General features: G+C 47.8%; 1 protein-coding gene across 1 annotated transcript in view; it reads right to left on the bottom strand.

Moving 5' to 3' along the window:
• Positions 1-13243, bottom strand: part of RNF220 (ring finger protein 220) — a 214500-nt gene extending 201257 nt beyond the window's left edge. Inside the window, exons 1-2 of the mRNA XM_058808197.1 lie at positions 13024-13243; positions 7739-8430 (exon numbers count right to left, since the gene is read on the bottom strand). Coding sequence (XP_058664180.1) covers positions 7739-8430; positions 13024-13067 — 736 coding nt within the window. The 5' untranslated portion in view covers positions 13068-13243. The remainder of the gene's footprint in view (positions 1-7738; positions 8431-13023) is intronic.
• Positions 13244-16420: the final 3177 nt, after the last annotated feature.

Genomic DNA, 16420 nt, shown 5'->3' with positions numbered 1-16420 from the left:
GGTGCCTTCCTTTTCCTACTTCAGAGCAGCCCAGGATTCACAAGAAAAAGCACAAAACACATTCTTGCTCTGCAGTTCAGTGAGAAAGCTGAAGTCTGAAGTTAGCAAGAAATGGATGTTCTAAAGCAATACTAATTAGAAACTGTGTCCCGAGTGAGGAAAATTACGATGCAAGTGTCCCACACCTGAACTCCACAAGCAGTTTTGCTCTCAGCAAGACTCCCTCCCATGTTATCTGTGTTTAGGACAATAAATCTCTCCTTGCTTTGCTCCTCCTCAGCATTGTTTTCCCCCCGCTTCTGTTGCTCAGGCCACTGCTGCAATTCAAGACACCAAATGAGAGAAGAAAGTGATGGCTAAGAAGAACTCTCAGATTATCACGACCACCCTCATGTTTTTAAAGGACAGAACAAAGATGAAATGGACAGATACAGATAGCACCAAACCCAGCAGTACTTTTTCAGCCAGAGCTTTCCTTGACTTGAGGGCTGGGTCAATCTGGCCAGCAAATACCCAATACCTGACACAACAGCAGGAAAATAATTCAGTTGTAAAAAAACCTGAATTTGTGGTGATGAATTTGTCCCAAATTCTGTCACCTGTGAGTTTCTATACTCAGACCAGCAAAGTCAAGCAGGCAAACAGTGATGTTGCATGGAAGGGGAGAAAGAGACATATACAGCTTACATGTGTAAATTTACAAAGATGCACATGCCCTTTTCCAGAGGATGCTGAAATTTAATCCTATATTAAATTTCCCAAATAGAAATCCATTATTTCTGAAGAATTTCAATTGCTCTGCATAGCTGAAAAATGTCCTCAAAAGTCCCCAAATCTGCTATTCCACCCTGAAGAAGAGAGGTGAAACATTCACAGGCTATCAGGCACATTGACATGATAGAAGACCACCAATGACATGAACCAGAGGATAAAAATCATCACAATTTGCTATCAATGGCAGCTTTTCTTGGAATACAGTATTAAAAGAAAACAACTTCATTCCCACTACGAATTTGCATTAGAAATCCATAATAAAAATAAAGCTTAATATTATACAAATGGGTACAGTTCTCTATAGTGCTCTTGATGCAGATTAAGGTTAGACAGATTTTAGATGACAGTTATTTACCTCAGTCTAGCACCATGTATGCACAAAAAGAATTTATTTGATAGCTGCAGATATTAGCCAGAAAAAAGAGATGAGAGGAAATCTTACAGTCTCACGTAAAATATAATTATGTCTGTTTTCTACTCCTTGGAAGGCAAACAAAGAGAAAAAAATGAATCTGCTGCTAGCATTTAATGGGACTTGTCTAAATGATATCAAACAAATAACAACCAGCAGCAATTCACTAACACCTTCACTTCTATTTTTTTCATTGGGGAATTCCAGAAACATTTAGACCTTGTCGCCTTGAACACTTTCAGTCCTACAGAGCAGGATTAGGCCCGTGCCTGAGTATGCCTCTTTCTTTCAAGACCTTCAAAATATCAAGGAAAGGAAAATAAATCACAGAGGCACTAATGCTTATTCTCTCCCTCCTGAAATGTTCGCCTTCCCCCCTGCTTCTCCCCATTCCTTGTGCAATCACCACCAATCAACCAGGAAACTGTTGCTAACTCTCGAATTTTGCAAGTTAGCAAGTAAAATAATAAAACAATGTTTTAACTGTCAAAGATCCTGGCTCGCAAAGTGCACTTTGGTCATTTCCTTTAATAACTGTAGTTTAGCAGTAATGATTTATAATAGTTCATAATATTCTACTAACTGTACTATATTAATAATACTAATACTTTGCCCTTGCCTAGCGTCTTCTGTCAGAGGATATCAAGGCGGCACGCTCCGCGGTGAGGGAGGTATCGCTGCTCCGCGCTGGGGATCGGGAAACCGCGACTCCAAGGCATGCCCGGGGTCAGGATTCCCGATGCCAGCCCAGCACGGCAGCCGCCGAGTCTGCCTGCGCTCCTCCTGCCGCAGTCCTCTGACAGCGGCCCAGCCTGATCGATGGGGCTGAGGATTTAATGTGATTCATTCCTTCTCGAAAAGCGAGGTTTGGACAGTGGTTTGGGGGCCGTGGTTTTGATGGGAAATGCTGAGAAAGGTGGGGGGGTTTCCCTGCAATTGTACAGTAAGTACCCTCCTGCCAGCATCCAGGCACACAGGGCAAAAGGGGAGCGATAAATGTTTGCTGTGTCCGTTGCCCATCTCTCCAGCAGGAGATGGATAAATATAACATTTCTGTGTTGCTCAGCACTCCGAAGACAGTGGCTACACCAGCTCCTGGGGAGTCCAAAAAGGAAGAGAGGGGGCACGAGGCATCTCTGGCATGGCAGAGATGACATGAAGGCCGGCCGGATGGCACCGGCTGCACGGGGAAACATTTTGGAGGAGAAAACAGCCCCAGCCCTCCCCCTCAAACGATCAATTAAAAGCCATCCTTCTGCCGAGAGCGGGCGAGGACAGCAAATGAGGGCTGCGAGGAGCAGCGCCCAGCCGGGGTCTGCATGACAATTGATGGGAAGGGGAGGCAGCCCTATCCCTCCTCTCACCATGGTGATTAGGCATTCCGAGTGCGCCAGATAGCCCCAAATAACAGAAAGAGAAATATAAACTGGAGACCGGCAGATCCAAGGGAGGCCAGATGGCCCCGCAGCCGGCAGGGGCTGCTCCCATCCAGCCCTTCCCCACTTTTAACTGTTCAAACATTTCTTTATCCCGACAAGACAATTAAGCCGAACAGCACGGAAAGGAGTCTCGGCAACAGTTTGCAGAAGGAGAGGGAAGGTTGTTGCCAGAAAAGCAGGAAAAGGAGGTGATTGCTGCGTGCTCCAAGACCTCCATGCAGCACACTTTCCTCCACGAGGATGGTGTGTATTTGGTGAAGCAACAGGGATGGATGCATGGCCGTCATCCCTGCTACTGCCCATCTGCCTGCCCAGCCCTTCCAAAATTCCACTGTTGCTTCTTCACTCCTACATCACGCAGGGCACTGCACAACAGAAAGAAACATTCCACTCGATTTAGTTCATTATTTCACAAGCAGAGTTGAACTTGCAATTTCCCATGATCATGGCTGAGTATGATTTAGCCACAAAGCATCACTTCACATTAGACCCCAAATTTTACCAGCCTTGAGAGTGGTGCATCCCAGAGGGAAGAGTTGTGAGCAATGGATGTGTGGACATGTGCATTCCCCCTCCAATCCATTGTTCCTCCACAAAAAACCAAAACCTTCTTCCCTCCAGCACATGTACATAGACACACACAGCTCTCTACATAGGTCATAACACAAACCCCAGCACGGGTCTGAGCGGGTGGGTGACTGCACAGACAGCCCCTGATCTGATTTCCAAAGCACCACATTATTCAGGAATTCATGCTGTGGTCATCATGGCCATGATGTCCATCACCTGAAGTGCAATTTACATTTGATCAATAACAAACCAGTTGTTTCAAAAGGAAGACTGACTCCATGCTAGAGATGTTCTTTAAAACCCCAAAGTGTAACAAAGAGCTCACGAATACATCACACAACTTCTCCTGCAGACATGAAATCAGTTGCAGCACAAACTGTGTCCAAGGTGAAATATGATTATAAAAAATAATAATAATCAAAATAATGTTAATATAATCACTTCTACTACCCTCAGCAGACCCAAGGGATGAGCAAGGACCCAGCCTGCTCCCAGCTCAAATGTTCATCTCCTGGGCACAGCAGGAGCTGGGCAAGGGCCACCAGCAGGAGCAGGGAAACTGAGACTTGGAGAGCCAGGCTCTGGCCAGAGAATGGAAACTGAATCAGTGGCCAGGATGTAGAAGATCACCTTCACAGCACTAGTCACAGACAACACGTGATGGAGACCAAGCAGCAGGCAGTAATGGGAAACCATCTCCTGTGGTCCCAGGGAGGCTGGGGCACAGCCCTGCAGGGAGGGCAGAGGTCTCTGCTCTGACGAGAACCAGCCCTTTGCCAGGAGGTCCCACTTTGGCACCAACCTCTGCCTGCCACTTTGTGGGAAAGCAAAGCCACAGGAACTGGGTACTATGACTGAAGGACACTGAGACAGGTTTCATTAGAAATAAAAAAAACAGGAATTTTTTTTCCTTCTGATTTTAAAATAGGGCTATAGATCTCTTTTGCAGAAAGGAACATGGCATTTATTTCCAGTCCTTCTAGGAATCTCAATTATTGCACGCTTATTAAAGCAAACCCATAAAATATGTCTTCCAGTGCCTTTAACACATGCTTTACAAGAAGCTCCTAAACTCTAACAAATGGCATTATTTTTCTCAGTAAGTACCTAAGGGAATGGGCCCATCCAGTACAAGGTATGTCTGCTTATCCCTGGAAAGGCTCCACTTTTCCACATGTTCCCTGTATACTCTATCCCTCTGGATGTCCTGAATACTCACATTTTACAGCAAGAGACAACTTACCTAAATGCAGACATCTCAGCCCATTTGCTGATTAACAGAGAGTGCAGTCCCACCCAAAAGCACCCCAAAGATGTTGTCTCTTTGTGGGATGCAGGCTATGGGTCCAAGCACCATCCTGCTCTAAAAGTAAGGAAAGGTTTATGCAAAGGGCTGAGCAACGTCTACTGCATGAATATTCTCTTATGGGGCCAGGTGCCAATCTGGAGTACTCTGGAACATATCACAAATAATTTTACTGAATTCTGCTAATTTCTTCCACCGGTGAAAGCAGGCTGAGACTTTCCTGCCATGCTGCAGAGGACTAAATAAGCACCTTCCAAACACTCCTTGATGTGCAATTGTCTCACTTTGATCCTTGTTTTCTTGCAAAGCCTTCCAAGTAAAAACCTATTTTTCAGGGAAATTAAAACTCAGTGATTGCATTTTTATTAAAAAAAAAAGGGGGGGGGGGGGGGAGGGAATTTCTCTAGAAAATCACCATTTAAGCTATGAGGTGAAACAAGTATTTTAATGATCTATTCAAGAAAGGCTCCCATACAGTGGAACTGAAGACCACACAGGGCAATCATAGTAATTCAGCTTCCATGTAACACAAACCCTTTCAGCAATCTGAAAAATACACCAAAACAGTGAAGCTCTGCAAACCTGAAAAACACCCATTAGACATGGGAAGGTGTTGCTGATCTAAGAAAATTTTACAATTTTTCCTTGCAGTCATAGAAAAGCCTAATTACATTTTTACCTTGAAGCTACAGCCACCTACCTGCTCCATAAAGAGCACAAGTAGGCAGATTTTACAGAGGGTTATATGTAACAGTGACACAAGGAATCCACAAAACTCCTCAGAAAGAACAAACCCCTAAAGTACACATTTCTACAGAAGATTCAAAAATGTATCTGCAAATGCTAATGCAAAAGAGGATCACCATTCTATCTGCAAACTGCGATCCCTCAAATTCTTCACTTCTGGAGTTTCTCTTTTCTGATGGCCAGCATCAAAGACCATTAGGATCCTCTAAAAGCTCCACAACTTGCTCTCAGCCTTCAGCAAACACACCCATACGTGTGTATGCACACACCAAATAAACTCGCTGTCTTAATGGAGAGAAGTTTCCATCGTGCGGTATCTATATGTGATGGGAATATGATACAGAGCCAACAGACGTATTTAGTGTACATCATCCTGGTAATTACAGAAAAATTTTAGTGTAGATGAAGTATCAGGGACGTTGCATTTGCTCTACTCTACCGTGCAGAAACGCATCTTAAAGAAATTTAACATGGTAACAAAATACAACAAAACACCTTCCACTTCTGCCCAAGTTTCCCAAGCTGCCTGCAAAGTTTTTATTCCACTTCCTCTGCCACGGCCCTGGCAGCAGCACTGGCACTCGGTGTCAGCCTGTGCCTGCGTCAGTGCAAAGCCCCGTCAGCTCCCAGCAGGAGCGGACCCGTGCTCGGCACGCGCTCCTGGCAAAGGCGAGGCACGGCGATGGATGCGGGTGCGTCTGTCTGTCCGCAGCTGTGCTCCATGTGGTCTAATTCATTTAGCAGATTGACTTCTTTAAATGGGGTATCTGACAGGATTTTGCCAGCAAGATCCATAGCAGCTGATGTGCTCTAAATTCATTTAGCCAGCGGACCCTCTCCTCGGCCGCTATGTCTCGGAGTACTCTTTGAGCAAGCTGAATTTTCCCAGCCAGGTTATATCGATAAGAGAAAGAGCACCAACAAAGATGTCTCTAAGCCTTGCCATCTCACCTGCCTCCCCCATGGATAATTATATTACCAGCTTCCACACATCCACACGCGCTCCCACCTACAGCCACCTTTCCTACAGACCCAAAAGGAGGGAGAGGAGATTCTGAACAATGAAAGGAGCTCACAGCACAAAAAGTAGCACGGTCGGGGGTGGATCAGAAGGAGAAGGGGGAGAGACACAAGAGATCACACCGGTACTGCAAGAAATACACGGCTCCTGCCATCAGTGGGAATTGTCCTACCCTCGCAAACGCCGACAATAAAAGACACACTTGCAGCATATTTCAAAACCAAAGAGCGATGGATTTAAAAGGCAGGTTGATTTTATGATGACTTTTATTGAAAAGGTACGCTGGGTTTAGGCAGATGTCTTTTAGCGCCGGTAAGTTAGCACAGTGCCTAATTCAAGGAGACAGCCTGAGGAAGCAGCGCCGACAGGGGAGAGAGAGCCACAATGTCTCTATTACTCTCCTTGGTATCATAAAGGGGAGAAGAAAAATCACATCTGAAAGGGAGAGGAAGCAACAGAGCAGCAGGTTTTTGTTTAAAAGAAAAAAGTAATAATACAAACAACAACAATAATAAAATTGTTTTCTATTAATAAAATTCAACAGAACAAAGGAGCCCGTGTGAAAAGCAAACCACTCACTCCTTGATTACATGTCTGGGTTTACAGGAAAACTCTAATCATAAGTTAGTGCTCTTCCTTGGGGTACCACGCTCTGTTGACCCCAGACCACTCCCCATCGTGGGTCACCTCCCAGCTCCGCAAACCTGGAAGCCTGCCCTTCATGAAGAAGCTCTGCCCCTCTGTATGGGCAGCTCCACAAGGGACAAAGTGATGGGGGAACAGGGAGTTACAGTCATGAACAAGTGGACCGGGTTCCTTCAGTTCAATAACTGGCCTGCGAAAGAGCATATCACCTTTCAATGGGCACCAAAATGGGGGAAACACTCAGAGAAGGCACGTGATGCAACAACTTACTGAATTGTAAAAACAATTTGTATTTGTCTTAAAGAAGGAGATCAGTGGCCAACAATATTCTAAAGTTAACCAGAGGAAAAGGTAATTTTGTCCTAAGCTGAGGCATGAAATGTGACGATTGGTAATGCATTTGCTCTAAAAATGGTGTTCATGAAGAAAAGGTCAGAAAGAAACATCTGAAGAAGAAGGGGGAACATGCTTGCTGCAAGATCTGGAAAAGTTCCTAGCTACACATTCCAGCTGCCTCCCTGTTTACACTTATACATGTACCAGCACCTATGGCCTCACACTGGTGCATGGACAGCTTTCTGCAAGGTCAACATCACCTCTCCAGCTATGTGCTGGAAGGTGAGTTTCCTTCAAGAGCACTTCACCTTAAAATCTGTCAATATCCTTTTGGAAGAACAAGGCAATACTGCCTGGCTGAGCTCAGCAGGCAGGAAAGGCTGCTTTGCCTCAGCCTCCAGCAAGTCTCATGCACTGCGGGGCAATCACCTGTTGCGTATCTCAACAAGGCACAATTAAAGAACCACCAAGTCAACAGAGGTACTTACATCTGTCACTTCGGTCTTCGGGACTGGATGAGGTCTCACGGTCAGAAATGAGGCCAGAAACAGCAAATATCTTCTTCCCTGTATCGTCAACTTTGAGGGAGCCAGGGGAGCTGGAGGGGAGCTGCGTGCCAAACTCGTACTCCTTCCCATCGGTGTCCGAGAAGCGCAGATGGGGTGAGTCGGTGTCGTGGCAGTTCTTCAGGCGCTTGGCTGGCGTAAAGGCCGACTGGTAGCTCTCCCGGTCTTCAGTGGACGCAAAGGGGCGGAAAGCGCCGACGCCACTGTGGTTCAACATACTGATCGGGGTGCAGTCCAGGTTGGGGGGTGCAAACTGGGGGTGAAGGTGAAGCAAGGATGGAGGAAAGTCACGGTTCGCAAATGCCCCCGGCACCCCGCCTTGGCGGTGATACATGGAGGCAAAAGTATATGAGCCATTGGTAAAGGGAATGTGCACGTCCTTATCTGCTGACACAGGGACCCCAAAAGGCCTCGGCTGCTGGCAGGGGATGGAAGCATCACGGCTGGCTTCGGCAGTGGAGGCGAGAACCATCAGTGCTGGGGAGGCCAGTGGGTTGGGGAGATAGGGTGAGTTCTCCATCTTGAATGCTGCCCGGTGTAAGTCCATCGGAGACTCTTTCCTCAGCAGGATCACAAGCAGAACGATCTTCCCCGGAAGGAAAGCAGAGCGATGCCTAGGAATGGAGCGGGGAAAATTACTGGAGCATCATCACCCTTTGAACGCTGCAAGGAAACAGAAAGGGAAAGAAAACACAACCAATTAGGTTTCTGTGCTCATTTCTCCGGGATGCTCCAGCAGCAGAGTGGCCACATGTGTTACAAGCCACCGGCCGGAGATGCGCCACTGTTCTCATTCAAGAAAATCAATAGACAACTTCACACACTAGTGGAGTCAGCCCTGGCCCTCCAGGTTAAAGGGTATCATCCAGTGCAGATGAATGAAAGGCAAACCAAACATAATAACATGCAGATTTAATAATGCACTAATAAAAAATATTCAGTCTAAAATTAACACGGTAACTCCAAATTATAAGTGGAATTTTATATGGCAAGCGGCACGTATACATAACAGCAATAAACTTAAGAAAACCCCCACATGCACACACCCTGCTACTTGCTTGGGGGTTGGGGGTGTAGAACCAACATAAAAATATCCATTGTACCCAGTTACCCAAATCAGACAGCACACATGTTAGAACAGTACATGATGCTTGAGACGTACATAGCTGACAGGTATTTTCTCTCACTCTCACAGTACATATGGGTAGATGTGTGCTTGCACACACAGTACGTGATACCATCATACATATGTATGCACACCACTGGAATGTAGGAATGTGGCTGTCCCGGTGGGTTTGTGTAACACACAAACACCCACGCAAACACCCACGCGTGCACGCGCGGTCCCTGAGAGCAAAGGAGAAGAGACTTCCCCTGTAAAACGCCTGGCGTCTCTGACAATATTTAAAATCATAATGGGTGCTTCTGCCATCTGATCTCTGCGAGCGTCTGCCTTTCGGGTCGGGGACAAGAGAGGATGGATCAGTAATTTTAGTTCCTAATGCACTCACTCTTAAGTAGATTTGTAAACTGCCCTGGATGTGCCATTAACATTTAGAGGAAAATGTTAACAAAATTTCTGCCTCGCATCTTGCTGAGCCTCCCAGGTTGGCTGCAACCACCCACCCAGCCACAACCCCCTCCCAGAGTGAAAGAAGGGAAAATCCTTCTTTCTCTATCTCCCCCAGTTCGCAGTGCCTTTTTGTGTTGTTATTTTCTCCCCCAATCAATCTCTTGCCTTTTCTTTTAAGCTTCCGCCGCCTGCCATTCAGGCCCCGCAACCCAGCTTAAAATACAAGGACTGTAACTTTGAAACAATATACTAGCCGCTGGAGCTCAAAGGGCCAGAAAAATCATATAATAATAAAAAGCTGTTACAAATTGTGCCTCTTAAATCCAGAGGGTCAAACATCTCAAATAAAACTTAGTGAAAGAGTGTCTCCCTAATGGAGTGCCTTTTGTACTCCATGAATGAGGGAGCCTAGGTTAACAAAGTGTATGAAATCCAGTCTGGGGCTTTAATGCAGTTCAGTGATAGCATTTCCTCTCTCCCATCCTGTACCAGCCGCTCCACTGACTGTTATGAATTGTGAAGATGAGTGGACATCATCTCTCTGCTTCCTCATTTGGCACTCATCCTTACAGACATCATTGCTAAATTACCAGATTATGTATCTCGCATTAACGGATTTGCTCTCTTCCAAATTTTAAATAACTTTCTCGTTGAGTTCTTGCCACAGACAGCGAGGGGGAGAGGAGGAGCGAGGGATGCCAAGGGCAGCCTGGTTAGCACTGCAGTCCTGGGCACACTTGCTCTGCTGCTCCACGTGAGACTGATCTAAACCTGGAGGTCAGAAAACTGCAGCCACTGGCAAATTCAGAGTTTTGGGGGGATTATATTACCATGTAAATATAAAGATATATACACACACACACACACACATGATTATATATTCAAAGAGATGCATGCAAATAAGCCACTGTTCTCAGAAATAAACAATCATTCACATGGAAGCAAAACTGAGCAATCACAGAAAAACACAGATTTCCAGGAGGAAAAAAAAAGGCAACCACCTCTGCCTGCTTTTCTATTTTTACTTGTGCTTTCACACCATTACATTAAATGTATTTCATAAATTAGTAATCTGGCCGCAACACTTGACACTCCTGTAGGATACTGTGAATCACTATGGCCGTTTATTCGTTTGCAAACTTCATTACACCAGGAATAAATCAACACATTACAATATCTCAGCCAGCCAAATTTAATTTTTTTTCAGCTCCCACTTCCTTTTTCGTTCTCTCCTGCTCCCTCCTCGCCCAGCACCTCCCCACCCCCCAGGAACAAGGACAGATTAGGCTGCGGCGGAGCAGTCATTATGAAAATCTATCGTTAATACACTCCTAATGTCAAAATGTCATAGCTTTAAATACAGAACCCAAAAATAAGAAAACTAACTGACCTCCTTAATTAAAAAAATATGGATTTCAGGGTAATCAGCTGGAGGGAACATTTGGGTGCTGGGAAGGCAGTGGGCACAGGTGGAGTGAGGAGCTGCTACTTTTCTGCCTCTATGCTGATTTTTTTTAATTTAGCACCTCGCGCAAATCCAGATTAAAATAACTCCAGCTATTGATCTGAGCAGTGGAATTGACATTAATTTTAGTTCACTTCTCACTTTGCAAAGGGATCAATAGGAAGTAATAACAGCTGACATCCCCGCTGAAAGGAGGAGAAAAGACGGGCTGGAGACAGAAATCGAAAAGCAACCAAATAAATCAGCAGCTACTTTTCCACGGCATCAGACAAACTCCAAACAGATTGCAAAAAGTCTTTGTTGAATTAACTAAACAAGGAGTAGAGGGAGGGAGGGTGGAGATCAATCTAGGAAGCTATATAAACTGTCTTCCAACTATGAAGGTTAGATGGACATACTGTAAAGTAACTGATTTTTTTAGTTTGGTTTTTTTTTTATGGTTGCCTACATGCATACTTATTGGCTCTTAGAGCTACCCTGTTTGAGGTGTACACAGATTACCTGTGTAATTGTATATGTTCCTAATAACGAGGCTGAACATGCCACGACCCAGGCAAATTGTATCAAGAGCCTTCAGCTCTGAACCATAAAAAAAAAATATCTCTCACCAAGAAACAAGCAGTAATCAGTTCTCTCTGGCTTAGTTTTGAATCCTCTGCTTACAAAGGTTGTAGCATGGTGCTGCATAAGTTAAAAGGAAAGTCTGATAAAAGTAGGAGAAGCCATGACAGAGCTGCATTTATCAGGCACCACAAACACCCACCAAGTGGAGAAAACAGCAGTGAGCACTGGTTGTAAGTGTAAAACCCACTTGCTAATCAGCCTGCGAAGAAACGCGCTCATATGCAAGCACATGCACAGCCCGTACACAGCCACCAGATCTGCAAATCTTTTACTAAATGTTACTCAGAGTTCCTATTACTAAATCACCTCTCTGCTATCGATTAAAATAAATAAAACACACCACTCTGGTTTCTACAACAGGTTGCATTTTTGTGGTCTCTCAACCATTTCCAAATGCCAGAGATTAAAGTAATGGGGCAAATTAACGTCTTTCTCCCTCCAGGAAAAAAAAAAAAGAAAAGTTTTCTTGGGGAAAAAAAATTAATTAACAAGCTATAGGGGAGGGAAAAAAGATTAAAACATTAGGAAATCCAGGCAAATTGATGATGCATATAAATTAGGAAATACCCAGGAAAAAAAATCCCAGTATCCATTTACATTAAAAAGTTTTTCCCCATAAATGTCAAGTAGGAATTTAGAAATATGCTCTGCGCAGAAAAGCCAAAGATTATAAAACAAAATAATGCCAGCTGTTTGGGGATTTAAGTGCTCAAATGGATTATATATTTGAACCAAACTGGATTTCCTTATAATAAATAAAACAAATGCAAGCTAGAAAGCCAACAAAGGAGAGCTCTCATCACTGGATTAAGATACAAAGGAAAAACAGTTAATTTTTTTTTTCCAACGCGTGAAATTTGCCAACTGCAGCCGCACACACGGACAGCTGCCGTGGATACCGGTTTAAGGGGGAAAGGAAAAAAATCGGGAGCGCTGTGAGCGGAGGAGGCGGCGGCGGGGCCGGGAGGAGCGGCCCCGGTCCCGGTCCCGGTCCCGGTCCCGGCCCTGAACTGCGCCCGCTTCTGTTTCGCTGTAAACTTCTTCAGAAATTACAGAGAAAAAAAATTAAACCTCTTTTTATTTTAATTTAATTGTTGGGTTTTTTTAGAAAGAAAAAACCGCGGGGAAAAGCCCCCGGGCCTGGAGGGCGCTCCCGCGGCGGCGGCGGCTGCCGGAGGGAGGAAGCGCCGGGGCTTGGGGAAGAGGAAAACGGAGAAAGAAGGAAAAAAAAATCCCAACGCACATCCTACCCGTGGGTCCGCTGCGGCTTCGTCCCCGGCCCGCATTCCCGGCCCCGCTCCCGACGTGGCGAAATCCGAACGAAACCCGCGGGCGGCGTCGCTCCGGGGCAGCCCCGCTCCGGCGGGCAGCGCGGGCACCGGCCCCGGGCACCGGCCCCTCACGGCCCCTCACGCCCCCCGCGGGCGGCCCAGCGGGCTCGCACCCGCCCGCCGCCCCCGGGTTATCTCTCCCGCCCGAGCAGATTGTTCAATAAACCCAAATAAAATAAAATCCGTCGGGGGTGAGCCCCGCGCTGCAGCCTACCGACATCGCCAAGCCCCGCCGCTCCGCGCTGCCCGCCGGCGCATTAAACAGGTGTTTGCGGGCCGGGGCTGAGGGCTCGGCCCGGCCCGGTTCGGCCCGGCCCGGTTCGGCTCGGCTCAGCCCCGCGGGTCCCGCCGGGAAGCGGCGATCGGGACGCAGCCGGGGCCGCTCCTCTCCTGCCGCCTCGGGAATGATTCGCTCCGGGGAGGGCAGCGGGAGGGGGCACCGCCAGCCCTGTCCGCACAGCCCCTTGAGTCGCCTTTCCACCCCTCCACTTTTTTTTCCTTTTTAAAACCCGAGTTACAAAGATCATCAAACGCGAAGATGCCCAGAGTTGTTTGGATTTATTGCAACAATCACTTACCATACACATTTCCTGTGTGGAAGGATAAGCATTCAATACAACTCTTTAAGTAGACAGTTCCTAATGATTTCATTGTGGTCAACCAGATGGTTTTTATGTATTTAGATCTGAAGGTGAAGAATTATTTTCCATGCTTCCAACCTATTTACAGACTTCCCTGGTCTAGAGCTGGGGTTGTTGGTTAAAAGAAAGAAAATCCTGCGATTTCTCGATCGCATCGCTGGATGATCCAGAAAGTTTTCTAAAGAACCTAAAGCAAAAACAGGGGTAATTCCTTTCACCTCTTCTGGCTTTCCAAACTACGCCATTCACATGTGGAGTAATTTTAGCACATTCGTTGAATAATGCTGCCAATTTAAACCTCCTCTCTACCTTTGTTTTATCTGCAATAATAAAACCAGAACAACACCGCATGTGAGATCCAGGCACTTGGTTCCTACCTGGAAGCAGACAGGGGCAAGGGCGGCAATCTTTTAAAGAAGAAGGACCCGAAGAGGGGCGAGGATGTTGGACAAACTTCAGCCGCGTCCAAAATTAAGCTAAGCGCGACTTAACAACGAGTGGTCAAAAAAAAAAATTATCGGTCTTTGAGCGGGGATCGCGCATTTTGGGGCGGCTTAAAAGTAAAGTTCACCCGGGGACTGCGCGATAGCAAAAATGAAAGCTTCGCAGTAAATAAAATGACTGTCTGGGCAGTGTTGCTCGAACGCACAGAAACCCTGGTGGGTGTTTTGGGTTTTGGTTGGTTTTTGTATTTTGTATTTTTTTTTTCTCTCCGATACTTTTATTGCGAAATAAAATACTAAGTTTGTATATTTTAAAGGCAAAAAACCCCCCACAAACACACAAACAAGAAAAAAAATCCCAAACCAACAAACCCCTGGGTGGGTGCGTGGATCTGTTTATTTCCTTTGAAAAAAGTTTTTGTTTTGCAGCTGCTGTGAAATGAAATTGTCGCTGCCCAGAGCGACCGCGGAGAGAGCGAGCGCCGGGAGCAGCGGGGGGAAGCGAGGAAATAACTGCCCGGCTTGCCCCACCGAAAAATACGGAAGAAAAAGGAAAAAGGGGGGAAAAAAGAGTTTAAAAAACGCTATCTATTTAGGAGCGAGTGATCTGTGCCGGTCCCTGGGTCCGGCCGGGCTCCCCCTCGCCGTGCGCGGTCCCCAGCCCGGCTGCCGCGGCGGTCCCCGGCACCTGATCCCCCTGGCGGCTACCGGTCCCCCTCGGAAAGCCACCGGGGGGGGAGGATCTGGGCAGCTCGGGGCTCGCCGAGGGTGCGGGGGGGCCCCCTTTTATCTGCCTTTCCCCTCGGCATTACCATGCCGATCCCCACCCACCCGGCCCTCCCCGCGGCCGGCGCCGCTCCGTGCCGCCGCCGAGCTGCCCGGCTTCCCCGGCGCTGGGGAGGGAGAAGGAGGAAGAGGGAAAGGGCGCGGGGGCTGGGATAGAGGCAGGAGGGGGGGTTGAAAGTTGCCCTGCAAAGTTTGCGTGTGGCCGGGCGGGCGCGGGGCCGGTACTCACGGTGCGGGGTGGCGGGCGCTGCGCGGAGCCGGCGGCGTGCGGGGAGCGGGGCAGTCCCGGGCGTGCTGGCCCCGCTGCCCGCCCGCCGCTCGCATGCAGCAGCGCGGGAGGCGGCGGGGGTGCGAGGGAAGGAGCAGTGCTGCCTCTCAGTGCCGGCTCTCATCAGTGAATGAGCCTCCACTCTCCGAGGGGCTCCCGCCGCACACACACACGCACACACGCGCGCACACACACACACGCACACATTCACTCTCACACACGCGGAGCCGGGCTGAGCACTGCATACATTAGGGCGCTCGGGCAGTATGGGAAATGCAGTCCAGCACCGGCGCCCACCCGCCGGCTGCCCGCCAGCCCTGGTCCCCGGACTTGCCCAAACGGGGCGTCGGGAGCTGCTCGTCTCCCAGGGGCGCCGCTTCTCCTCCCAGCCCCGCCGTGCTGGCTTCGCCCACCCGCCTGGCATCTGGCATCGGTCATATTTTCCACCGGGCAGCTCCCTCCCAAACTGCAGCGGGACGCTGCTGGGCCCCCCGGGCGGCCGCTCCCCCGCTTCGGGGCAGCCCCGTTCCCCTGCCGGCCCTGAGGCACCGACTGCCCTCGGGATGCCCGTGGGGACGCAGCCTTCCCTCACGTACCCTGCGGCATCTCCTGGCATGGGATGGGCATGGCTTCCAGGGGTAGGCATCATCCCCAAACTTGCCTTAGACAGCCACAGCAGAGCCAGAGAGCAAATTAGGGACTTAGCACTCCCAGTGTTTCCCAGCTGCGGCACGCAGGCACGGCACTCTCACTGCTATTTTAATGTTTCCTGGATGCACGTCGCAGCTCTGCACAAACCCTTCTGCACACACCCTCCACCTCGGCCACAGGCAACTTCCCTGCCAATCCTAGGAGCGTCCCGAGCAAAAACTGCCTGCCATAGGAAAGGGAAGAGCCAGTTTTAGATAGAGACTCAAAAGAAACACTTGTCTTGCTGTTTCTTGTGAAGTACACCAAACATTGATCCAATAGACTTATTTGTTTTGCTCAAGAGCAAAATGTTTTGTGTTTTTTCTTCAACTGCTAAATAATTCCAAGTAGTATGGGCAGCATTTTATGGCTCTTCTCTAACTCTGCACTGGCATTCTCAAAATACAATTGTACTATGTGACATACCCTGAAAACAGAAGTCCTCTCCGTCAGCATCATCAACCACTTGGGCTGTATTCTGTGTATGACAGCAAGAGGGATCACATGCTTGTGTCATCCAACAACTTCTGTGTAAGCAGTGACTCATCACTAAAGTATAAGGGCTGGCTTTACCTGTTACTCCAGGATCACCGAATGTGCCAGCCCCTATAAGAATGTCCACAGGCACCACACAAAGCGTGTCCTCAGGCCTGAACTGAGTGCAGATCGTGATTGTTTGCTTCTTGCTGTGCTGAAACTCACCCATCCTTCCTGCAGCATTTCAGAGACAGGTGTAACACACAGTTCTTGCACGACTTTGGAATGAATGATAAAATATTCAGA

The sequence above is a fragment of the Ammospiza caudacuta genome, chromosome 7, assembly GCF_027887145.1.
Source record: "Ammospiza caudacuta isolate bAmmCau1 chromosome 7, bAmmCau1.pri, whole genome shotgun sequence".
Taxonomy (NCBI): Eukaryota; Metazoa; Chordata; class Aves; order Passeriformes; family Passerellidae; genus Ammospiza; species Ammospiza caudacuta.
Note: the sequence above shows the minus strand (reverse complement) of the source record. Positions and strands in the feature narration are given on the sequence as shown.